This window comes from Aspergillus brunneoviolaceus, assembly GCF_003184695.1.
Source record: "Aspergillus brunneoviolaceus CBS 621.78 unplaced genomic scaffold BO95scaffold_1, whole genome shotgun sequence".
NCBI lineage: Eukaryota > Fungi > Ascomycota > Eurotiomycetes > Eurotiales > Aspergillaceae > Aspergillus > Aspergillus brunneoviolaceus.
The window spans coordinates 434,713-460,029 of NW_020290731.1; the positions used below are offsets into that span (position 1 = coordinate 434,713).

The following is a 25,317-nucleotide window of genomic DNA, read 5'->3' on the forward strand; positions in this document are numbered from 1 at the left end:
ACTAGAGTTACCAAGTTACCAGTTACCACCACTATCCATCCCAGAACTGTCATTTGCCCTACAGTAATGAACTCTCTCTGAAACAGTGTTAAGTGTCACTGAGGATGATAATTTGTGATGATGATATATCAATCGTTATTATCACCCCATTGTGATGAGGTTCCAACAGTCACAAGCAGTTCCTTTTCTCGCTTCTAAACTTTCCCGTACTTTGCTTGCCATTGGGACATGAGCATCTCCGCATTTACGCATTTACCCATCCGTGACCGTCAGACATGTGTGCCTGTGTGGGTGTGGGTGTGGTCTGGTGGTAATAAATGGACGGAGGGCCGAGTTTCCATGCACCATTGAAATGGGGCTTGAGGCCGCCAATGTTCCCACTCGTGCTCATGTGCTCCACGCACTTACGCCTCTTTGGGTTCCCCGGCCGAGGTGGTGGGGACGATTTGCTAGTGAGTCGACGCTGGGATTCGCCCTCGCCATCTGACTGTCTCTCGAACTAAGCTCCGATCCAACAGCATCCAGAGTCTCCACCACCCCCCAAAATCAGGAATGAATGGCACAATATTTTAGTATATGTATTGTTGATACCTGTCTTGTATTGATCTCAATATCCGTCCTCCTAGTCCTCCTTCTCCTCCTCCTCCTCCTTCTTCTCGTCCCAGTCTCTTACTATCGTAGATGTCCGCATTGAAGAGGTACGTACAGAGTATTAGGATGATCAGAGTAATAGTAGTAAGGTACGGCGTAGTGGTACAGTGCAGACTCCGTAGTATCTACATGTACTCTAGTAGTCCGCAGGGTGTTCCACCTCCCGTTGGTTTTGGTCTCCGCTTTCTCAAATTTCTAAACTGAATTGGAACTGAGATGTGCACCGCCGGCGCCAATCTGCTTTCTTTGCCGCCCCAGACTAGAAAGTCTACTCAGCATTGATGGTGCATAAGATGGTAAGAAATAATGACAATCACCGGTTGGAGAAAATAGGATTTCCTATTCCACCCCCCCCCCTCTTCCCTTCTCCTCGGCCCTCTCTCTCTCTCCGCTTTCCATTGTTCCCCGAAATTTATTCAAATCATCATCCAGAAAGTCTAATATGGAACCGTTCAGAAAATAGAGCAAGAGACACTTAACACACAAAAATTTGGAAAAAGAAAGAGGGAGAGAGAGAGAGAGAAGAGAAGAGGAAATAAATTGAAATTCAAATTCAAATCTTCTGAATACACTGTCAAAGACATGGTTGAAGACAGCCAAAGCAAAATAACATATGACACAGTACCTGGTCCGGCAGATTTATTAGATGATTTATTAGTCTTATATTACAATTACGACTATTATAGAACTGATTGCTCTCGACTTTCCTACTGGCACCACCACCCTAAAGTAAAGTTCCATGCAGCCCATCTCACCCCAAAAAGGCTCGCCAGGCTAAAAAGTACGGCTCCAGTCCTACTGCTCACTACGTACGGCGCTACTACCTCGTAGCACAAGCAGATCAGTCGCTCTTTTATCCACTGCCCATCCTTCTGGCCGTCTTTTCCTCTTTCCATATCGGCCCTGTCTCTCATTTTCCCCGCGACTGTCCTCCTTGGCCTTCAAATTAATCTTCTTTATTTCTTTCTTTATTTTATTATTATTCTGTTCTTTTATTATTATTTTATTTCATTTTTGCCCTTTTTAGACTCGTCTCGATCCTCATCTGGTCGTCCTCTCTTCTTCCCTTCTTTTTTATCTCTCTAGACTTAATTCCCCTCCCTCTCGCTCTCTCTTTCATTTGCGTCTTCAGTCTTTCGGTTTCCTTTATCGAGCGCGTTCTAAACCGACTTCATTCTCTGGTTTGGATCGTATCGATTAGAGGTGCCTGTCCTTCCTTCAAATAGACTTGCGATACAAGCATCAGATATAATACCACCACCACCACCACCACCACCACGAACTACCGTTCTTCGCATCAATATCACAGCGCTGTCTCATTCACTCACTCCTTCAAGTGCAAGAGACCATCAACATTCTTTCCAACACTGTCGTCCTTGATATAGACGACTTCTTATCGCCTAGTGGTCCCGACTACAAGACAGAAAGCTTCGCGCAGTCCAACAGTCCGGGTATACTAACCCATTGATATACTTATCTTAATTACATCTAGCAGAGTAGATCAGACTCTACTCGCTTGTGCAACCACAACACTTCACAATCTGTGAGACTGATCTCCCAATATATGTGTGTTGACGACCAAGGGCTGACTGAAGGATGGTAACCAGCTACACTCACAATGGACGCAACATACACAATGGCGCCGACATCGGTGCAAGGGCAACCGTCCTTTGCATACTACCCAGCTGCCGACTCGCAGCCCAGACAACACTTCACCAGCCACCCTTCAGATATGCAACACTTTTATGGTCAAATGCAACCGTTCTCCCACGCCCAACAACAACAACACCAACACTGTGTGCCGGATCAGTCTCTCTATACCGCTCAGTCTGTCATGAACATGCACCAGATGGCTACGACGAATGCCTTCCGGGGTGCGATGAACATGACGCCTATCGCTTCTCCTCAGCCGTCCCACCTCAAGCCCACCATCGTCGTGCAGCAAGGTTCACCAGCTCTGATGCCTCTGGACACAAGGTTCGTAGGCAACGACTTCTATGCCTTTCCCTCCACCCCGCCGCTCTCCACAGCCGGTAGCTCTATCAGCAGCCCGCCTTCCAGCATCGGTTCCCTCCACACGCCAATCAACGAGAGTTTCTTTGCTTTTGAGAAGGTTGAGGGCGTGAAGGAAGGCTGCGAGAGTGACGTTCACGCTGAGATCCTGGCCAATGCCGACTGGACTCGCTCGGATTCGCCTCCCATGACACCTGGTACGTATTAGTTCTTGACTCTCTTCAGAAAGATCCGTTAGCGGCCTACACCACGCGCTGCAAGAGTGCGAAAAGGCATTGGTGGATGGTCAGTAGTCTAGGGCTATTCGTTGAACTAACTCAACTGGTTCTAGTGTTCATCCACCCCCCTGCATACACCGCCTGCCAGGCCTCGGAGCTCCTGTCTGCCACTAGCTCTTGCCCATCCCTGTCTCCATCGCCATCCCCTGTTGCGTCGACCCTGATTGTCCAGCCCCAGTCCGCTCTGCCTCTTGAACAGTCCAACTCGGACTTCTGCGACCCTCGTCAACTCACTGTCGAGTCTTCAATCAATGTTGCTGAGTTGCCGCCTTTGCCCACTCTTGCATGTGACGAGGAAGAGTCGAGGGTTGTCTTGGGCGGTGAGGCTGTAACACTTCCGGTTCACGAGAACCTCTCCCCTGTGTTCTCTTGCTCCTCGGAGGATCCCCTGAGCAGCCTTCCCACCTTTGACAGCTTCTCGGATCTGGACTCTGAAGACGAATTTGTGAACCGCCTGGTTGACTTCCATCCCAGCGGCAACGCTTTCTACCTGGGTGAGAAGCGGCAGCGTGTTGACTCCTACTCCCTTGATGAGGAAGAGTTCTTCAGTGAGCAGAGCTTTGACGAATCAGACGACCAGGATCTGTCCCAGACCAGCCTTCCATTCCTGGGTGGCTCCGATTTCTCCGTCCAAGCTACTGTCAGTGACGCTGCTGAGGAGATGAGAACGAAGAAGCGCAGTAACTCCCGCAAGTCACCCAAGAGAGCTGGCTCCGAGAGCGACGCGGACTCTCTGCCCAAGAAGGCACAGGTTTCCGCTAGTGAGTCGGATTGCACAGCTTCCCAAGGATCTTGCCAGACCCGCCACAACTCGGATGCTAGCATGTCTAGTTGCTCTGATGCACCGACTGCTCCGGTCTCCGTGAACCGTCGTGGTCGCAAGCAGTCGTTGACAGATGATCCTTCCAAGACCTTCGTGTGCACTCTTTGCTCTCGCCGCTTCCGTCGTCAGGAACACTTGAAGCGTCACTACCGCTCCCTGCACACGCAGGACAAGCCTTTTGAGTGCAATGAGTGTGGCAAGAAGTTCTCCCGCAGTGATAACCTGGCCCAGCATGCTCGCACGCATGCCGGCGGATCCCTGGTGATGGGTGTTATCGATACCAGCAGCACATCCTCGCAGTCCCCTTTCGAGGATCACAGCCCCAACACCATGGGTGCGGTTCTCTATGAAGCTGCCAATGCTGCCGCCAACAAGTCGACGACCAGCGACTCGTCCGATGAGAGCACTATCGAGACGCCATCTGCTGATCGTCGAGCCCCCAAGAAGCGCAAGCGTGACGCGGATGCTTGATTAGGTCGTCGACTTGGTTTCGAAGCCATCATGATGATATGTGACCAGGAGCTCCCCTATATCACTTAATCATATACTATAAATGACCAACCATTCCCATGGTTGGTCCAACTGGGTCTCTTACGGTTTGGCGTCCGGGTTTTGATTCTGGCGGCGACCAGGAAGGTACAGGTGCATGGATTATTTTTATTTTTGAGCGGTCCTTGGAGTCGATTCTCCCGAAATGCGACTTCGAGGCACCAATTTTGGCGAAGCATTAGACCGGCGGCAAAGGAACTTGGGCGCACAACATTTGGGAGTCCACGGTTGGACCAAAATTATAGAGCGCGTGCATGATGACTCTACACTGAGGCACTGGTGATTTTGGGTTGATTTCCTTTCTCTCTCATTCCCCTCTTACTTCTACTCTCTCTGACAAACACAAACATCCTCAACTCGATTGCGAATGGCCGGCTCGGACCACCAGACTTGGTCCAGTCGCTTGTTTTCGTGTACCCTATTCCCCTCTCCCAAACATTCTCCTTTTTCATCTCTTTTCTTCTACATACTTCTCGTTTATTTACCCTTCTGTGTCCACTGTTTCCACCTACCCTGTTTTGTTCTGCTCCTGTGCAGTACTGTGCTGGCCACATGTATACTTTAATATTGATCCCCAATCGTTGCCTCATACCCCTGTGCGCATACCCCCTTTTCTTTCCTTCTCTGTCACTTGTTGCATCTACATTGTGCATAATAACCCCATATCTGCCATTTGTGTGTTGAGCGTGCCATTCGTTCTGCAGCATAGCTTGTGATAATTGAGAATTGTGAATCATCAAGTTCCCATACAGTAGTCTTTGCTTTCTTGTAGACAGACTGACGTTTGTGGGTGAGTAGTTCGATGGTCTTGGAAAAACCCGCATTTAGCTTATCTTAGCACTCCGCCTCGGCAGATCTTAAAGTCACCCACCCACTTCACTTTATCCTCCAACAATTTTCTGCTTGGGGAGTGATTGTCGGATCTTGAGTTACCCTTTAGTTTAAGGTCAAGCGAGCATTATTACTAACCAATAGTCTTTCTCTGATCTTCGACCCAGTCGCTCTGCTGCGTGCCTACCTTCATCCCTCGATTAGCGAATACTGTCTGCGGGGTGCCCGAATCCCACCACGGAGAAAAAGAGCTTCGACCCCTCATTAACAGCAGCAGCCTCCATCCAACACACTCTTCCTTGTCGAACACGCATACTACACCAGCCACTATGCCACCTCAATCGCACCTCCAACCACCATCACCACCATCACCGCCGGCTCCAGGCGCAGGTCTTAATGTGATCGCCCTCATCTCCGGCGGGAAAGACTCTCTCTACTCGCTCCTCCACTGCATCCGCAACGGCCACAGAGTGGTCGCATTAGCGAACCTCCACCCCGCCGCCAATGCGCAGCCAGCAAACACCACCAGCACCGACGCATCACCAGTTACATCATCTACTCCGCTACAACATGTCCCGGAAGAGGAGGAACAAGACCTGGACAGCTTCATGTACCAAACCATCGGCCACAGCATCATCCCCCTCTACGAGACCGCCCTCGGCATCCCGCTCTACCGCCAACCCATCCGCGGCGGCGCCGTCGACACCTCCCGGATCTACCGCTTGCGAGCCGAGGACCAAATGGCGGACTCTCCCGGCCGTCAGGACAGCAACAACAGCAACAACAACAACAACAACAACAACACAAACAACGCCGAGGAACAAGAAGATCAGGAGGAGGCCGACGAAACCGAATCCCTGATCCCGCTTCTGAAACGCATCATGCAGGCTCACCCGGAGGCCAACGCCGTCTCCGCCGGCGCCATCCTCTCGACGTATCAGCGCACCCGCATCGAGAACGTGGCCGCCCGGCTGGGGCTGGTGCCCCTGGCCTGGCTGTGGCAGTATCCCGTGCTGCCGGATCGGCGGGCGACGGAGGCCGGCCTGCTGGAGGATATGGCGGCGGCCGGGTGCGAGGCGCGGATCATCAAGGTTGCGTCGGGCGGGTTGGATGAAGGGTTCCTGTGGGGGGATGTGGCGGCGGCGGATGGGCGGGTGCGAGGGCGGATTGTCAAGGGGATGAGAAGGTTTGCGGACGCGGAGGATATTCGCGGCGCCGTGTTGGGGGAGGGCGGCGAGTATGAGAGTCTGGCGCTGGATGGGCCGGCTTGGTTGTGGAGGTGTCGGATCGAGGTTGCTGGGTGGGAGGCTTGTGTTGGGGATGGTGGCGTGGGGTTTGTGAGGTTGAAGGGAGCGAGGTGTGTGGGTAAGGATGGGGAGGGCGACGGTGAGGGTGATCGGGGCGGTCCGGAGAGTGTGAGACGGCCGGATTTATTGGATGAGGGGTTTGAGGAGGTTTTGGGGTCTGTCTTGGGGGCTGAGGGTGCGTTGGCTGCTACGGGGGACGAGGAGGAGGAGAGGAGCTTGCTTGATGTGGGCTCGAGGGGCTGGAGTGATGGGCTTGATCCGGTTCAGACTACGGATGGGAGGACGTGGGTGATTGCTAATGTCACGGCGCCTGAGGCTGGTCCCGGCGCTGGTGAGCAGGTGAAGGCTATTGCTGAGAAGATTCAGACGATTCTGCGCTCCTCCTCGAGCCGTGAGGTTCCTCGGACGACGGCTGATATTGTCTTCACTACGGTGTTGCTTCGCTCCATGTCAGATTTCCCCCTGATGAACTCCATCTACGTCTCGATGTTCAAGAAGCCAAACCCCCCGGCGAGAGCTACGGTCGCCTGTGGTGCTAGCCTCCCAGAAGGCGTGAGTATCATGGTGTCGGCGGTGGTGGACCTGGGTTCGAGGGAGCAGCGGCAAGGCCTTCATGTTCAGTCGCGTTCTTACTGGGCTCCCGCAAATATTGGGCCATACTCGCAGGCCATGTCGGTACCTCTGCAGGGCCCCGAGCAATTAGTGTACATCGCTGGCCAGATTCCTCTCGAGCCGGCCTCGATGGAGATATATGGCCTCGAGGAGACGTGGTTCAAGGGCTTTTCTTCGCGAGCGGTCCTGTCTCTTCAACATCTATGGAGGATTGGTGTGGCTACCAACATCAACTGGTGGTTGGGAGCTGTCGCTTTCCTGACGGGAGCCGATCATATCAGAGAGAGAGCTAAGATAGCTTGGAATTTGTGGGAAACAATGCACCACAATCAAGAAGAGGAAGAGGATGCCGACGACGAGTCGGGTCTGGATGCGTGGGATCTCAAGTATGGTGGACGAGCCCACGAGCAGGTCAAGGGTGTCTCGAAGCCCGGACTACCGCGGTTCGATGTGGTGCAGTCGGAGGGATCTATGATCCCTGCTTTCTTCGCCGTGCAGATAGAAGAACTGCCTCGAGGAAGTGATATTGAGTGGCAGGGTCTCGGTTTCCGATGCGATAAACTCAAAATAACCACTGAAGAACTGGAGTATGGACGTCAGACCGTGGTTACCACTGGCCAGGATTTGGGCTACATCGGCATCGAGGTGGATGCGAAATGGTCTGGGCCTGACTTCGAGTCTTGCCTCCGGTCGATCCTGCAGAAATCCACGCAAGGGTCGAAGAGCCCCCATGTAGTCATATACACGACCCAGCCATTGTCCAATGATCCATCCTGGGGACAAATCGTTCCCTGCAAATCGGCTTGGGGATCGAAGGGTCGGCAGCTGGCCGCGGGGGTTATCGTCCAAAGGCAGAAGCCGTCTGCATAAGAGCCAAGACTCGGAACGAAAGGATCTGTGTGGCTTCACAGTTGCATGCGCATAGCAGTATGATACCAGTCACGTCATTTGATAATAAGAACATTGTATATATAGCACCATGAGTGTTGATGCCAGAAAGTTGGCTCCCAGGTGAAGACAACTGTGGCCTCACCTCACTTCACTTCTGCTGTAAGCCGATAGCGATAGGGTCGGATGAGATCATTCGGAACAATCTGATGGGCTGACTGCCGTACCCGATTAGATTCCAAAGCCTTATGACCGGAGGAAGGTGAAAGAAGATACTAGGTAAAAAAAACCCTGGGAAGAAAGGGGTTCAATCCTTTATTACCATCTCCTGATGCACGCCTGACGTGCTGAGTCGGCATGTGATAAGCGAAAAAAACCCGCTCCCGCCTGTTGGTTCCTCCGATCTGATCAGCTCTCGATAACAACTTCCACTCAACCTGTCATCCTTCCCTCCTTCTGCGCCCCAACACTTCCCCCACCACCACCACCACACGCACCATAGATTCAGGGTCAATTCTTTCGGTATGACTACTATTCTTTGAGCGTGCTATATCACACATGTTGCAATGTCTAATTTCAATCATACTCTATAGTCCCTCCTTTCTTGAACCCTGTCATATGTTTATCGACATGACGTACGCGCTCTAAGAACAGAACCGGACGGTCTGACCCAGCAAACACCTATGACCTCTACACAGAGCCAGGAGGAAGATGGGCTACTTCCCAACAAAGATCCTGCATCGGATCCCGAAGCTCACGATAATCTCCGACACTTCTCCCGATCGCCCCATCCTTACACTCGTCCGGGTTCGTCGCTGCCTGTGGACCCCGGCGACCGAGCGAAGCCCTCCCGCTGGCCCCGGACCTCGAGTGACAGCGGCACAGAAGCCGACGATGAGAGTACAGGTCTTTTAAGAGGGTTGCCGGCCCCTCCGCTGCGACCGCGAAAAGGATTGCGTTCGAGCATCCATGGCGCAGGCGAGATCGATCAGTGGCTCCCCATCTTGCGCCCGTGGCCGTCGATAACACGGTCCACCTCGCGGAGTTCGCGGCGGAGTTCTGGAGAGGATGCGGAAGTCGGGCCAGCCGAGCTACGTGAACAGGAATACCGCAGAAAACGGGTTGCCATCCTACAAAGGCTACTGGAAACCGCACTACTGCTCTCAGTGGGGGTTGTTGTCCTGGGACAGGAGAGCGTGAGAGTAGCCGCTTGGGCCTGGAAAAAAGGTGCGCGGACATCTTCCCTGTGTGTGAGAGAGGCCTGGACTCACCTTTTGACTAACCCGGCAACCACTTGCAGAGCTTGCCACCTTTTTGGTCATCGTGATCGTTCTCTACACCGCATATCCTCTGCATCGCGACGGCCGCCCGCGACTATCTCGCCTGTCCACCTTTGCCGTTCCTTCCGCCTTCGATCCCGCTCCGTTGCTTTACCCCGTATTGATACCCATCTACGTTTCGCTGTCTCTGGCGCATCACAATCCTTCATTGATACTGCCTAATATTCTTCTCGGTCTTTCATGTCTCCCTGTCAAAGTCGTTCCGCTGCGCGAATGGATCCACGGTTATAGTGTTGTCCATTGGCTGGTCACATTGATCCCGATTGTCGTTTCGGAGCATCTGTCGGCAGGTCCTTCATGGCCGAAACCACTAACTCTTCGTGGCCTGGACGCCGAAGTCTTGACTCTTATTTTTCCTTTCCATCAAGCGTTGATACCCACTCTAGATTTCTTGTTGACTACCAGCATCCTTCCCGCAGAGCTGCAGCTTCTAACCACCGCTTTAATCAATCTGTACTTATTTGCAACATCCCCCCAGGCCGAAATCCTCAAGGCGTTGCTATGGCTGGGAGGCATGTGCACCTTCATCGCTTGCCGGGGTGTGCTACGATGGGAGGTTGCCTTGGCTCGAATCCCGACCTGGAAGTTCCGGCGATCCCCTAGTGCTTCGCAGTCTCCTCGCAGCATCTTCAATGCGATCGATCACAAAATCTGCCAAAAGCTCAGCAGAACAGGCTCCTCGGAAGATAATCTTTCTGATAGTGATTCGGCCGATGGGGGTTATGTGCTGGTCTCCCGCAAAACGATGTTCGACTCGCGAGACAAGACGATGTCCCACGGGCTAAGCATCGGCAAGCACAACAATACGGGCATGGAGAGTACTCGCCGGCGATCCCGTACCGCGCATCGCCGACGACACACTTTTTCGAGCTTCGACGATGTCAAACGAGCGGAGAAAGTTAGGACGACACCGGGAGGTCGCAAAAAGCGATCAATGGCCCCCGGACTAGCCTCCTTCCTATCGCTTACTGTACCTCAAGCACAAGTCCGGAAATGGCTGTATGCCCTGTATGTTTACATCGCCGTTCTAATTATTGTCATGGTGCCCATTCGGCACTATGTCAGTGATCGAGCATTGCAGAATGGGGAGCCCTTTGGGTGGGCATTGGGGTACCTCTTCGGTAATATATCTGGTTTTAGGTTCTGGGTGCTTATGTGGGGCTTGGAGTATTGGATACCTCTTCCAGCTCGTCTGGACAGCGACCCCTCCAATGTATCATGCCCGTTTGGTTGGGTTGAGCATCTGCGGCAAGATACGTTCGGGGAGGCCAATTCGCGCCTCCTGATTGCTGCCTATTGCATCCTGGTACTTGTGACCGGCCTGGCTGTTGTGCTACAACTCAGTCCAATCGCAGAGGTCGACACCCGACGCAAGGTTTTTCACGGGATGATGGTCTCGATGTTCCTTCCGACCATTTATATTGACCCCCTGTTCTGTGCTCTCGCGTTGAGCCTCGCCTTGGCTATCTTCCTGCTCCTCGACTTGTTCCGAGCCTCTCAGCTGCCACCGATCTCCCGACCGCTGACGTATTTCCTGGCGCCCTACGTGGACGGTCGCGATCATCGCGGTCCCGTCATTGTCTCCCATATTTTTCTTCTCATTGGATGCTCGATCCCCTTATGGCTTTCCCTGGCCGATGTTCCTCGGGCAGGAGAATATCCATGGGTGGGTTGGGACGTAATGAGTCGCGATGTCAGCATGGTGAGCGGCATTATCTGTGTCGGAATGGGCGACGCGGCGGCCTCCCTCATCGGTCGCCGGTTCGGCCGGCGGAAATGGTTCTGGGGCGGGGGGAAATCGTTGGAGGGCAGCGTGGCATTTGCAGTCGCTGTAACCAGCGGGCTGATTGTTGCACGAACCTGGCTTACCCTGGGCCAATGGTCCACGGACGGAAGTGACGGGACGAATCTCATATACCCCTGGCTCCTGATGGTGTCCAAAGCTATTCTCGCAGCCGGCGGGACAAGCGCAACCGAAGCTATTCTGACCGGGTGCAATGACAATGTCGTTGTACCGGTTGTGCTGTGGCTGTTAGTGAGAGGGCTTGGTATTTAATGCGGTTGACTTTCGGATCTAGTAACGATTACAGCATGCTTTGGTGGAGCGCTTCTGGTGATGTCTGCTTTGCTATATACCCCATAAGACGAAGCGCTGCAATTTTGGGTGGATTCGTTGTAGTTTGCCCCCCTGCTTTCAACTTTCTCTTTTCAATTTCTATTTTCTACGATTACCTTGTGTGTCATCCCTTATTCAATTAATCATCGCGAGCGAATGGATAGAATTATCAGCCTGATGGTGATGACGTGGAAGACTGTCCTTGCTGGTCATGGCGTGCTCTGCTTGTGAATACCTTAACCAACCCATCATGCGCCAACACTATAGGAGGTAGGTAGATAGGTAGCCTCGAGTGAGTGCCGAAGGCAAACCCTCCCCACAATCAGGCAGCACCCTAGGAAGATCCATTCGCTGCATGCATGATGGTCTGAGAGAAACGGACTCGTACCTGAATTGTACTTTGTTGATGTCCACTTTAATTAGCCTAGCTAGCCTAGTCAGTGGTCACTCTAGCTTGAGAAAGCTAGGAAGACTCGTCCGGCAAGCTCAGGGACGTGCTGTGCGCCGGGCGGGTTTGAGCTGTGTCGATCGCCACCGACTGAGCGTCCCTACTGTCCCTACTATGACCAGACAGGTTTAGCGGGGGATCAGCCAGCAAGATCAGGCAGCGGGTAGAGTTTTGTTGGGTGGACAAGGCTTTTTGCCGCCCTTTTGCCCTTTTGCCCTTTTGCCCCATCAATAATAATAGAGTAGCTTATCAACCCGCCTACGATCCCGGGTTCCTTGAAGGGAGGAGGGAGGAGAGAGGGGGCTCTCGCGGCAAGTGGCAAGGTCGGATGGGCACTGCAACTGAGCTCTCCGGGGGTCTTTGTTGGTAAGCAGCCGCGTCCGGAGAAGGTAGAGGAGGGGGAAAAAGAGAGACAAGAGGATTGAGTCATTTGATGCGCCATTCATTCGTCTTATTAGGCGAGTCCGGATTAGCTTGGTGGGTGATTTGCTTGATTTTAGGTTGAGGGAAACATCGGGTGTCACTGACACTGACCCAGAAAAGTACCTTGAGTAACAAGTACCAACTTAACAAGTAACTTGATTTTTTGTTTAGGGAGAGAAAAAGTGACGGGAAAAATGGTTGAGTCACCAGATGAGAACCCGTCAAATTAGTTACCAGGTGTACCAGGTAAGTTATGGTAAAGATGACTCGACTTAACTGGGTTTCGGCTGATCATTTGGTCTGGGTGCTGATGATGTTGATGGCTGATGATACAGCAAGTGGCTGAGTCGGAGGGAGTAATTGTATGGGGACATAGACCATCACATCATAAGTTGATCATTAACTGACGAAAGTGCTCATGTCGCCTATTTCACTGGTATGGATGGACATCTGCATATGCACTGTACAGTAGGTACGGGATCTACTTCAGTATGAGTATGTGGCTCCCCCCGATGGAGAGAAAAGTGATGATTGCATCAATCAATCCATGTCTCGAGGACGGATACTTTCCCCAGGCAATCCACTCGTTATCGCCTGTCCCCGGATTCATCCTGTTCCGGCCGCGTCTTATCTCTCCGTCTTGCCTTTCTCAGGGCTGTCAGGGCTGCAGTGGGAGATAGCAGGAACCTAAGTTTCAATGAACTGTAGGGTAGTACTGTACTGTACACCTTCCCCTTCATAGAAGCATGATGCAGTCAACCTTGGTATCTCGATGATTTCTCAGTCTGTAGTACATCGTCAGTTATGTATTGTATGTCTCCCGAGATGAATCACTAACTTATCCAGGACGAGTAGGTAAGGTACCTAGTAAGGGTGATGACGACTGGGAAGTACTACGCCTAGTAGGTAATGTGGAGATTGGCACTGGGTGGCCATTGGCCGGGACATCTATTCGAGGACATGCCGCCCTCCTGACCGCCTTTGTTCTTCTCCGAAGGTCATTCATGATCTTATCGGCGGTCACGCTCCTCAGTCCAGTCCAGTTCAGTCCAGTCCCTCTCTCTCCCTCCCTTCAGGCTCTGAGCTGAGTGACTGTCTCTATTCCTACCTACTCAATACAACAATTCTTGCATGTCCCACGGGTCCAGCTGCTGTTCCCGCCTTTCCACCTTCCCCCATCAATCACATCATTCTCTCTTTACTACTACTACTCTCCTTCTACCTTTCCTCCCCCCCCCCCCCTTCTTCGCTCCTCCATCCCTTGTCGTTGTGAGTGACTTTGAAACTTATCTACAAACCTAGTCTCTCTTCTCGTTCTTTCTTCTTTTCCCATCCTGCAAGCCACGGTCTTGTTTGCTATCAGTCCTTCGGTTACTTCCACGCCTCGATCTACACGACATACTTCGTCTGCCGAAATTAGTATACGTCTATCAGCACTGCACCAACAGCTTAGGCCACACCTCCACACCCCCCTGTAGCTGTCGCCTCCATCCTATCATACCCACCCCCGTCTGTCCGCCTCACCGCTCTCCTGCCTCCTACAGCGCCGACGTCTACTCTCGACCTATCTACTACCACTAAGTCGGTCCCCCCTACACCCAGACCCTATCTGAAGGTAGAACGACGCCTACCTATTCCTTGTCTCGTCGCCTGCGCTCGCCTGCCGCCCTTGCCCAGCGCTTCTTCACTACTTCCACCACTGCCTCCGCGGTCCACCTTATCCTTCAGCCATATCTATTGCTCTCCCCATCTTTTCTCTGTCTAACTATTCTCTTATCGCCAACATTCCTCAACCGCTTGCCACTCCTCTGATGGGCCCCATCCATCATTCACCGTCGTCATTCTTCCTGTTGAGGTAGTTGTTATTGGTTAACGGGGCGTCGCTGGGGTTTTGTACACACATTATCTGCGCCCTGTCGCGATCATGGCATCAACAGGTCATTCGAGGAGGACGAGAGATTCCTCACACGCTGAGATGCCCATCGGCCGCTACACGCGGCTGGACGAGATCGGCCGAGGCAGCTTTGCCACTGTCTACCAAGGTGTTCATACGGTATGTTTACTATGTCGCTACCCGAAATCGCCCTTGGCGGAAGAGGCTGGATCGTTCATCGGCGGTCAAGCGGAAGCTCTGGAGGCTCTTGCTAATCAAGTGTCTTCTGGTAGAAAACCCGCACCTTTGTGGCGATAAAGTCCGTCAACCTGTCCAAGCTGAACAAGAAGCTGAGGGAGAATCTGTCGTCAGAGATCCATATTCTCAAGGGCTTATACCATCCTCATATTGTGGCCCTGATCGACTGTCATGAGACGACGTCTCACATCCATCTGGTGATGGAGTACTGTGCTCTAGGTGATCTATCTTTGTTTATCAAGCGACGAGATACCTTAGGCGAACACCGGTATACGCGAGAAATGATCTCAAAGTATCCGAATCCTCGAGGTGGCGCTTTGAACGAGGTCGTCACTCGTCATTTCCTCAAGCAGTTGTCGAGCGCTCTGAAATTCCTCCGGGATCGAAATCTCATCCATCGTGACATCAAACCACAAAACCTGCTCCTTTGTCCATCACCGTCATCATACCGCTCGGGTGCCACCCAGGTTGTACCATTCAAGGGCAGCGAAGATTCGTTCAACCCTACGACGGGGCTCGAATCGCTGCCCATGCTCAAGATCGCTGATTTCGGTTTCGCGCGGTCCCTTCCAGCGACGTCGCTTGCGGAAACCTTGTGTGGCTCACCTCTTTACATGGCTCCTGAGATTCTCCGGTATGAGAAATATGACGCCAAGGCTGATCTCTGGTCGGTGGGCACGGTGTTGTACGAAATGGTCGTTGGGAAAGCACCCTTCCGGGCTTCGAATCATGTCGAGCTGCTTCGGAAGATAGAGAAGGGTGATGACAAGATCAAGTTTCCCGAGGAGAACCCTGCTTCTGATGAGATCAAGGCACTGATCAGAGCGTTGTTGAAACGCAATCCGGTAGAGAGACTGAATTTTGCCGATTTCTTTGAGAACGGCATCATCACAGGTCCAATTCCTGGTTTGATAGCCGATGATGCGTCCTCGCCATATCGACGTTCGACCGTTGGCGCAACTGCTGCCGAATCAGCGCCTGTACCAGAACCCCGGCCTGAGATTGTTCCTGTAACAGCACCGCCCCGTCAGAAAGAGGTGCCGTATCCTGACGACCGTGTGGAACCTTCCACGTATCCGGTTGCCCGACGCTCGATTGCACCGACTTCGCGTCCCGGTACGCCGAGCACGCCTATGCGTAGGACTGGCAGTGCAGATAGACATTTGTCTATTGCCAAGGGTTCTGCAGCAACGACGGGTAATCCGGTGCCAGAAGTAGATCCTCAGGCTCCTCTCCGCCAGGAGCCGAACGAAGGTGGCGCAGCCATTACGCTGGTCGAGCGTCAGCGGAGCCGCACTGCTCCGTCTGGAGTTCCGCAGGTGGACAGGTCTGCGGAAAAGGCAAAAGAAGAGCGCGAGCGCGAGCGCGCAGCACAAGAAGTAGCATTTGAGCGAGATTACGTGGTCGTGGAGAAGCGGGCAGTGGAGGTTAATGCTTTTGCCGATGAAATGGCACATAGTCCGCGAATCCAAGGGGGCTTTTCTCGGCCTGGCCAGGGAGGCGTGCTCTCACGACGCCCAGCAACAATGCAGGGCGTACCGACAACTGCAAATATGTCACCCCACGCGTCTCCCAGCAAAGCCATGCAAATGATCTCCGGGCGGCCTCGTGCTGATTCAGCGCACATTCGCCAGAACTCTTATGAGCGGCGATACGGACAGAGCCCGACATCCGCCACGTCGGCCATATCCAAAGCCCTCAATATGGCCAGCGGCCGCCTGTTTGGGATGGGATTTTCACCACCCTTGACAATAACAAAGGGCGGGCGCTCCCCGCCGTTGGCTTATAACCCTTTTCCAGCCTATCCCAACCCTCAAACTAGCTTGATCGTCCTCGGAGACAGCACCAAGACGAATGTGGCGTTGGATGAAGATAGCAAGATTGTTCAAGAGCTCGAGGAGTGTGCCACTCGCAGTGATGTTGTCTATGGATTTGCCGAAGTAAAATACAAGCAACTCATTCCCCTGGCTCCTTCTGTTCAGACTGACAATACTGGAACCACGAATCTGCCTGGCCAGCCAGAGACATCAGATCCCACTGACAGCGGACTAACGGCCGACGCGATTGTGACACTGTCAGAAGAAGCGTTGGTCCTCTACGTCAAAGCGCTCTCCTTGCTGGCAAAATCTATGGATATTGCAAGCGCTTGGTGGAGTCGCAAGACTCGGGCCGAAGCGTTCGGCGAGTCGGCGGGCAGCAAGGGAGATGCCATCGGCGCACTCGTCAGCAACCGGATCAACAACATCGTGCAGTGGGTGCGCAATCGGTTCAACGAGGTGCTAGAGAAAGCCGAATTTGTTCGCCTCAAGTTGATTGAGGGACAGAAACAATTGCCGCTTGACCATCCGAGTCACCCCAGTAACTATTCGGTTGGGTCCTCTCTGGGTTCGAATCCATCTGGAGATGTTGTTGTCAGCTCGGGGGTGACGGCCGAGAAATTGATGTATGACCGCGCCCTAGAGATGAGTCGCGCGGCAGCAATCAATGAACTCACGGGAGAGGACCTCGTCGGGTGTGAGATTGCTTATGTTACGGCAATCCGGATGTTGGAGGCGGTTCTGGACGAGGATGAAGGGTCTCGGGCCGGTCACAGTAGCGGCAGCAAAGCCGAAAGTCGGAGGAACAGCGAACGAATCATGCTAGATGGAGTCCAAGCGGAGGATCGACAAGTGGTTATCAAATGTAGGTCCCCTTATTTCTTCCTTGGAGATTCTAGAAGTTTTCCAGGATTCCACTAACGTGCCACAGTGGTGTCCAGCATCCGGGGCCGATTGGCATCCCTCCGCAAGAAATTGGCCATGATCTCCAAACGGCACACAATCACTCCTCCTTCGAGCGGCCCGAGCAAGTTGGCTCCCACCACGTTCCCATCACCTGTTGCACATGCCATTGGAGCCACGCCGCCTAAATAGACTCCCGAACATTGGTCTTTTCCTTCTTCGAGCATGCTGGAACATGCTCTTGAATTTCCCCGGGTGTCTTGCGCATGCTCGAGTCGCCGGTTTTCCTCGATAGGTGAATTCACCTGGAACTGATGCATTTTTCACCTTCCTTCATCACAGTTCGTGAGTAATGGTTTACATTTTCCGGTATTGTTTCCTTGACCACTTCTTCTTTTACCTCATCTGCTTCTTCATATCGGGTTGGGTTCTTGATATACGCGTTACTGCGACCATACGGAGTTCTGCGCTTTGATTTGCTTTTCCTTGGAGTTTTGCACAGTTTTTGTTAGGCGTTCCGATTGGGAGAGGTACACACACAAATTGCCACACACACACACACACACACACACACACACACACACACATACACATGCCACCACCTCATTTGGATATGATATGACGATGTTATTTTGGGATCTCGGAGTCTGGGTGGAATTGGAGGATGAATCTTCTAGAAGCAGATACGGACTGCCAGTCAGACGAAGCTGTACTGTACATACATATAATCAGAGGAACTTTATCTCTATCTCTATTTCCTCTTTTCCTTTGGATTTTTTTCCCCCTCTACATTCTTGATTTGTTCTTCCGGATCATAATGGATACTGATAAGAAGGATAGTGGTTGTCTTGGCTCACGGTGAGTCCCGCCTGGAACCTGGATTGTCTCAAAATGGTGCAAAACCTTACCTAACTTTAACTCATCATCGCAGGGGGACAATGGCGTGCTCAATTTAGGTGTGTCATAAGATGGGCTCCAAGAGGCCTAGAGACTAGAGTAGGCCCAGGGGTGGAGCGTTTTTCACCCACCGCGGGTTCCGCCCGTCAGCAAACTTTTCTTTGCCCTGGTGGCCCTGCCAGTTTTGCCTCAAGGCAAGACACCAAGACATGATCCATCATGATCCATTCAACAGTTCCAACTACTTCTCGTACTAGGCTAAGACCCGCTGGACGAACGGCGGAGGTCCGCCAACCACATGGCTTCGCCCGCCCTGCATGAAGATTATTCTTTCCCCCCATCTTGACGTCTTTTTCCCTCCTCTCTTCAATCGGCACTCTTCTTCTTGTCGTTGTCACTGCTGTCACTGCTGTCACTGTTGTCATACATTCTCATCTTGTTTGATGTCGGATTTTTGACTTATCTTAGTCACTCTATACTTCCGCCTCCCACTCGATTCGTTCGCTGCGACTGGTATACTAGCTTGGTGCTGTGTCTGGACCAAGGATATAGATTCCAGTCGCGCTTGCATCTAAACTTTTTCTTCCATTCCGTTGGCCACTGGTGTCTTGTCTCAATCTGCTCAGACAATCCTGTCGACGCCTGACCGTTCGGAGTTGCTGCTGGTTTGGTCGCCTTCGATTGCATCAAATTTAGTCGCAGCACACCATCCCATCTTACGGTCTCGTGCCTCCGTCGGTAACCGCCTTCTCTCCGGCTGCTGTCACTTGTCTCCCCACGCTATATAGCCTGCACCCACTTCGGGGCCTCATCAGTACAGCTAGACACTAGTTTTTAAGTTTTTTTCTTGATTCCAGATCACCGTCGCAATGGGTGAAATCGAGCCTGAGTCTGGCTACAAGGTGCCTCTTGCCAGCGGCAAGCCCGTCGAAGATGGTCTTCGCAGAACTGATGGTGTCTCTGGACTATGTATGATGGTCCCCTGCTCAGGCAGCTATCCCAAGGCATGTACTGGTTCTAACTGATGGCTCACAGACGAGGGAAATGTCTTCGAGGCCACTCCTGATGACCGCCGTCAGATCGGTGTGGTCAGTGCCTCCTTCCTGATTTTCAACCGCGTCATCGGCACTGGTATCTTTGCCACCCCCAGCACCATTCTCTCTTTGGCCGGCAGTGTCGGTCTGTCCCTCATCATGTGGGTAGTCGGCACTTTGATTGCCATGGCCGGTACGGCCGTCTATCTCGAATGGGGTACCGCTATTCCCAAGTGAGTTGTTTTCCCAAAAGCAAGGTTGCCTTGACATGCTGACAGGGCGAAGAAACGGTGGAGAGAAAAACTATCTCGAATATGTCTTCACCAAGCCGAAGTTTTTAGTAACGGCCATGTACGCGGCTTACGCCGTCCTGTTGGGTTGGGCTGCGAGTAACAGTATCGTCTTTGGCGAGTACATCCTCAATGCTGCCGACGTTGAGGTCGGACGATGGAATCAGCGTGGAATTGGCTTGGCGTGCATCACGGTCGCCTTCTTGATACACTCCTTTGCAGTCAAATGGGGCCTCATGCTTCAGAACGCGCTGGGTGTCGTCAAGCTAGTCATTATCGTCTTTGTTGTCGTTACCGGCTGGGTGGCTCTTGCTGGCCACGTCAAGATCGACAACCCTCCCCACAACTTCACGAACGCTTTCGAGGGTACCACCGACACCGGGTACGGCATCGTCATGGCCCTATACAATGTTATCTGGTCCTTTATCGGTTATTCCAACGCCAACTATGTGAGTTACCAGGATGTTCCTCTCTGTGGACTGGCTGCTAACCTTCCCAGGCCTTGAGCGAGACCAAGAACCCCACACGTACTCTGAAGATTGCAGCCCCGATTGCTATCTGCTCCGTCGGAATCCTGTACATGCTGTGCAATATCGCATACTTCGCTGCGGTGCCTAGGGAACAGTTCTTGTCTTCGGGTCAGACTGTTGCCGCCGCTTTCTTCGGGAACATGTTTGGTGCACGGGCCGAGAAGGTCATGTCCGTCTTTGTGGCCTTGTCAGCTTTTGGAAATGTCTTGTCGGTGATTTTCTCTCAGGGACGAAGTAAGTCATCCATATTTGGATTGGCGAAGAAATGATACTAAGACTGTTTACAGTTGTTCAGGCTCTGGGTCGTGAGGGAGTTCTGCCCTTGTCGAAGTTCTGGGCCAGCAACCGGCCGTTCAACTCGCCGGCTACTGGTCTCTTCGAGCACTGGGTTGTCTCCATCATCATCATGTTGGCGCCTCCTCCCGGAGACGCTTATAACTTCTTGGTCAAGTGAGTCTCTGCAAAACTGTTCTGGATTTGAGCTTCGATACTAACCTGGCCCTTCTTCAGCCTGATCACGTATCCCTTGTCGCTTGTCAACGTGTTCGTGTCTGCTGGTCTGATTTACATCTATCTGACCAAGTCGAAGAAGTTCCCTGACTGGGCCCCTGGTATCCGCGCCACGCTGCCGGTCACTGTCTTCTTCTTTCTGTCGAACGTCTTCTTGGTGGTTGCCCCGTATATTCCTCCCAGCGCGGGCCAGAGTGTGTACAAGAGCCTACCGTACTACCTGCACTGCGTGGTGGCGCTGGGTATCTTCGCGCTTGGAGCTATCTACTACGTGGTGTGGGCGATTTTGATGCCCCGCTTTGGAGGTTATATCCTAGTCAAGGAGTCAGTGATTGACGCCGATGGCTGGTCCAGAAGCGTGTTCACCAAGATGCCCATAAACCAGGCAGCCCAGCCGTCCGAGCAGCAGCAGCAGCGATAGACGCGCACGTGTCTGCCTGGATCTGAAAGTTTGGGTTTGAACGGCAACCGGACTCCGACTGTGGGGACACTTCCTTTGTTGCCTAATGCTTTATGAGGAACGATTCAACATCATGGCCGCTTGTGGCATAATCATAATATTTAACATTACCATCGCATACATGCGGAGTTTGATTTTCAAATGGACGGGATTATTTTCTGATTTTCATTTTGGGATGGATGCAGCCAACATGGTTCGGGGCATTTTTGGGGTTTCATTCAACAGTCAGTTCTTGTATTATTAGATCCATTTGAGAGATACCATTGCTATGGTGGCGTTGCGCTACCCTAATCCGAGTGAGACATAAGCTTTTGTTTTATGATATCTGGTCCGATTATGATTCGAGGACTGGAGGCTTAGAATTTTATGACATGAAAGAAATGGCTAAGCTAAAGTGATTAATGTCCCAGACCTCTATGGAAGCCCATTCACGGGAAGGGCACGACTCACGCGTGACCCAAATCATGAACCCCTCAAACTGGCTGGAGCACCGTCTGGCAAAGCACCGCTGGCCCCGGAGGGACGGCGGAACCGCCATATACCATACGAGAATTTGAGGCATACGGCGGTAGTTGGCTTGCGTAAAATGAATAATGAGGAGAGGGAAAGCGGCGCGAGGAAGAGGTGGTGGGGAGTTAAATAGGAGATTTGATCGGACTCATGTGATGCGGAGAAGCCCTGACAAGCTCCAAGCCCTGAAGACCGACCGCTTGCGGACTAGTCATCCCGTGACCCATAACGGGACGGTAATAGAACGGTAATAGTACCGAAGCTCATACAGCTCGTACAGCTCATACGAGGCCTCACCGCCTGCTTATCTGGACGAGAAATTCTTCCTCGTCGCCTTCAAGCTTTGGGTGAAAGAGATTCGAAGGGATTGTTCTCCATGAGCCAGCAGGTTAATGATAATTGCGCTTGTTTGAGTTCGTTCCATTCAGCTGTCACTTTCCTCATTCGTTGCCTGCCTGGCTCTGCCTCCGTTGAGCTTCTCCAATCCCAATTCTAGCTATCTTATCACTCACTGTATTCCATTTCCACCTCCCATTCGGAATCAAAAGATGCGTCGCTTTACCTCAGCCCGACGGTTACCGCTCCTTCGCCGGAGCTCCGCCAGCATCAGACCTTCCTATGCGCTCTACCCCTCCCCCACCTCTTCTTCCTCCTCTACTCTCCCCACTCATTCACACTCTATATCTTCTCTCTCATCCTTCGCTTCTGCTTCTGCTTCTGCTTCTGCTTCTTCCTCCTCATCATCATCTTCTTCTCCTCTCCCCTCCCTCTCTGCCTCCACTTCTTCCCCTCCTGTCCTTCGTCGTTCCCCTCTTCGCTCCACTACTCTTCCCAAGCTCCAAAAGCGTTATTGCTCTTGTCGCAGGATGTGCGGTACACGTCGTGGAGAAGTGTCGGGCTCGACCAACATCACCCACGGTCGTGAGGTCCTGCCCACCAACGTCAAGCCCCTTCACTATGACTTGACTCTCGAGCCCAACTTTGAGGCTTTTACCTATGACGGAACTGTCATCGTCGAGTATGTGCTCCTTCACCGTCCCGACTGCTCCTGTGAGCTAGCTGCAGCTTGAACTGACATTCTCTTGTAGCCTCGAGGTCACCGAAGATACCAATTCCATCTCCCTCAACTCCAACGAGATCAAGATTCACAATGCCGTTGTTTCTGCTCAGGGCTCTGTCGTGGCCTCCCAGCCCGAGGTCTCCATCAACCAAGACACCCAGGTCGCCACCGTCAAGTTCTCCGAGACTATCCCCGCTGGCTCCTCGGCCCAGCTGAAGCTGACCTTCACCGGCGAGCTCAATGATAACATGGCCGGTTTCTACCGCTCCTCATACAAGACCTCCGATGGTGAAACCAAGTACATTGCTACAACTCAGATGGAACCTACCGATGCCCGTCGGGCCTTCCCCTGCTTTGACGAGCCCGCTCTCAAGGCCAAGTTCACTATCACTCTGGTCGCTGACAAGAGTATGGCCTGCTTGAGCAACATGGATGTTGCTTCTGAGACCGAGGTTGACGGCGGCAAGAAGGCGGTCAAGTTCAACACCTCTCCCCTCATGTCCACCTACCTCGTCGCTTTCATTGTCGGCCACCTCAAGTACATCGAGACCAATGCCTTCCGCATCCCTATCCGCGTCTATGCCACCCCCGATCAGGACATTGAGCACGGTCGGTTCTCGCTTGACCTGGCTGCTCGCACCCTGGCCTTCTATGAGAAGGCCTTCGACAGTGAATTCCCCCTGCCCAAGATGGACATGGTGGCCATTCCTGACTTTAGCGCCGGTGCTATGGAGAACTGGGGTCTGATCACCTACCGTATTGTCGATGTTCTCTTGGATGAGAAGACAAGCGGTGCTGCCCGCAAGGAGCGCATCGCGGAGACCGTTCAGCACGAGCTGGCTCACCAGTGGTTCGGAAACTTGGTCACCATGGACTTTTGGGATGGTCTCTGGCTCAATGAGGGCTTTGCCACCTGGATGTCCTGGTACTCTTGCAACGCTTTCTATCCCGAGTGGAAGGTCTGGCAGACTTACGTCATCGACAACTTGCAGAGCGCCCTGTCCTTGGACTCGCTCCGCAGCAGTCACCCCATTGAGGTGCCTGTGAAGCGTGCCGACGAGATCAACCAGATCTTCGATGCCATCTCTTACTCCAAGGGCTCGTCCGTTCTGCGCATGATCTCCAAGTACATGGGTGAGGACGTGTTCCTGCAGGGTGTCCGTAACTACATCAAGAAGCACGCCTATGGCAACACCCAGACGGGTGACCTGTGGGCTGCTCTCGCCGATGCTAGTGGCAAGCCCGTCGAGCAGGTGATGGACATCTGGACCAAGAACGTGGGATTCCCCGTTGTCACTGTCTCTGAGGATGCCAAGACCTCATCCATCAAGGTCAAGCAGAACCGCTTCCTGCGAACGGGCGATGTCCGCCCTGAGGAGGATACCACGCTCTACCCAGTCATCCTGGGTCTGCGGACCAAGCAGGGTCTCGATGAAGATACCATGCTGAGCGAGCGGGAAGGCGAATTCAAGGTTCCCGATTTGGACTTCTTCAAGCTCAACGCTGATCACTCCGCCATCTATCGCACCTCCTACACCCCCGAGCGTCTCACTAAGCTGGGACAGGCTGCTAAGAATGGCCTTCTCACCGTCGAAGACCGTGCTGGTATGATCGCCGACGCGGGTGCTCTCGCGGCGTCTGGCTTTCAGAGCACTTCCGGACTCCTGTCTCTTCTGAAGGGATTCGACAGCGAGTCTGAATTCGTTGTGTGGAACGAGATTCTGACCCGTATCGGTGCTCTCCGGGCCGCTTGGTTGTTTGAGGATGCTTCCAGCAAGGATGCCCTGAAGGCCTTCCAGCGGTCTTTGGTCAGCGAGAAGGCCCATGAGCTTGGATGGGACTTCTCCGACAAGGACGGACACATCCTGCAGCAGTTCAAGGCATTGATGTTCGGCAGTGCCGGCTCGGCTGAGGATCCGGTCGTTGTCAAGGCGGCCCACGATATGTTCGAGCGGTTCGCTGCCGGCGATGCCAATGCCATTCACCCCAACATCCGCGGCAGCGTGTTCAGCATCGTGCTGAAGAAGGGCGGTGAGAAGGAGTACAACATTGTGTTGGACCGGTTCCGCAACGCCCCGACTTCGGACGAGAAGACCACCGCCCTCCGCTGCTTGGGTGCCGCCGAGGACCCGGCTTTGATCAAGCGCACCCTGGAATTGGCCAGTGGCGACGAGGTCAAGAACCAGGACATCTACATGCCCCTGAGCGGCCTGCGCAGCCACACCAATGGTATCGAGGCCCGCTGGACCTGGTTGACCACCAACTGGGATGCCATCTTCAAGCGCCTGCCCCCGTCGCTGGGTATGCTCGGCACTGTTATTCAGCTCAGCACCGCCAGCTTCTGCACGGAGGCCCAGTTGAAGGAGGTTGAGACCTTCTTCAAGAGCAAGGACACCAAGGTAATTTCCTTCTCCCCGGCTTTGCTATAACTAGTCACATGACACTAACATTGGTGATTAGGGATTCGACCGTGCCGTCGAGCAGAGTCTGGATGCCATTCGTGCCAAGGTCAACTGGGTCAACCGTGACCGCGCCGACGTTGGTTCCTGGTTGAAGACCAACGGCTATTCCCAGGGCGGCAAGCTATAAGCGACCACTTGGCTCGCATTCGTGTTGACGATCGCTAGGATCAGGACACTCAAGGCCGCGCGAGGCCTAAACACATCCCCACACCCTCACATTTTTGTAGAATATTTTCTTTTGGGCAGATAGTACATTGATTAGGTCCCCCCCGGGGGCCACGAAAGATACCAAATATGACAGCACTCTTCTCTGAACTATGCATGGCATGCCATGATCCCTTCTCGCGAATCTAATTACGACAGAAACGGAGGCAGCGATCAAAGTAAACATTCCTCAAGTGACATTTGTCGTCGGGGCTGGTGAGATAAGTCAC

The 25,317-nt window shown here is 53.0% G+C and overlaps 6 protein-coding genes across 6 annotated transcripts; 5 read left to right on the plus strand and 1 right to left on the minus strand.

Annotated features, from left to right (window-relative positions):
• Positions 1-1,844: 1,844 nt before the first annotated feature.
• Positions 1,845-4,407, plus strand: sebA (putative C2H2 transcription factor (Seb1)). Its single transcript, XM_025582584.1, has 3 exons — positions 1,845-2,194; positions 2,259-2,861; positions 2,996-4,407. The coding sequence occupies exons 2-3, from the start codon at positions 2,270-2,272 to the stop codon at positions 4,234-4,236; spliced, it is 1,833 nt and encodes a 610-aa protein (XP_025447989.1). The 5' UTR covers positions 1,845-2,194; positions 2,259-2,269; the 3' UTR covers positions 4,237-4,407.
• Positions 4,407-5,306, minus strand: BO95DRAFT_3907 (uncharacterized protein). Its single transcript, XM_025583613.1, has one exon. The coding sequence runs from the start codon at positions 5,136-5,138 to the stop codon at positions 4,578-4,580; it is 561 nt and encodes a 186-aa protein (XP_025447990.1). The 5' UTR covers positions 5,139-5,306; the 3' UTR covers positions 4,407-4,577.
• On the plus strand, positions 5,050-11,348 carry BO95DRAFT_469749 (putative phosphatidate cytidylyltransferase; the record flags this gene model as incomplete). Its single annotated transcript, XM_025589465.1, has 6 exons — positions 5,050-7,796; positions 7,818-7,901; positions 8,320-8,345; positions 8,496-8,520; positions 8,651-9,179; positions 9,253-11,348. Exons 1-6 carry the CDS (start codon positions 5,475-5,477, stop codon positions 11,346-11,348), a joined length of 5,082 nt encoding a protein of 1,693 aa, XP_025447991.1. The 5' UTR covers positions 5,050-5,474.
• Positions 11,349-13,878: 2,530 nt separating this feature from the next.
• atg1 (serine/threonine protein kinase ATG1) lies at positions 13,879-17,535 on the plus strand. The gene is made up of 3 exons (XM_025584257.1): positions 13,879-14,332; positions 14,446-17,092; positions 17,159-17,535. The coding sequence occupies exons 1-3, from the start codon at positions 14,204-14,206 to the stop codon at positions 17,320-17,322; spliced, it is 2,940 nt and encodes a 979-aa protein (XP_025447992.1). The 5' UTR covers positions 13,879-14,203; the 3' UTR covers positions 17,323-17,535.
• A 1,361-nt stretch (positions 17,536-18,896) lies between these two features.
• On the plus strand, positions 18,897-20,812 carry BO95DRAFT_350295 (high affinity methionine permease; the record flags this gene model as incomplete). Its single annotated transcript, XM_025582033.1, has 6 exons — positions 18,897-18,996; positions 19,063-19,294; positions 19,347-19,800; positions 19,851-20,115; positions 20,169-20,331; positions 20,392-20,812. 6 exons carry the CDS (start codon positions 18,897-18,899, stop codon positions 20,810-20,812), a joined length of 1,635 nt encoding a protein of 544 aa, XP_025447993.1.
• Positions 20,813-21,730: 918 nt separating this feature from the next.
• Positions 21,731-25,199, plus strand: BO95DRAFT_437651 (M1 family metallopeptidase). Its single transcript, XM_025585323.1, has 3 exons — positions 21,731-22,379; positions 22,450-24,820; positions 24,882-25,199. Exons 1-3 carry the CDS (start codon positions 21,910-21,912, stop codon positions 25,008-25,010), a joined length of 2,970 nt encoding a protein of 989 aa, XP_025447994.1. The 5' UTR covers positions 21,731-21,909; the 3' UTR covers positions 25,011-25,199.
• Positions 25,200-25,317: the final 118 nt, after the last annotated feature.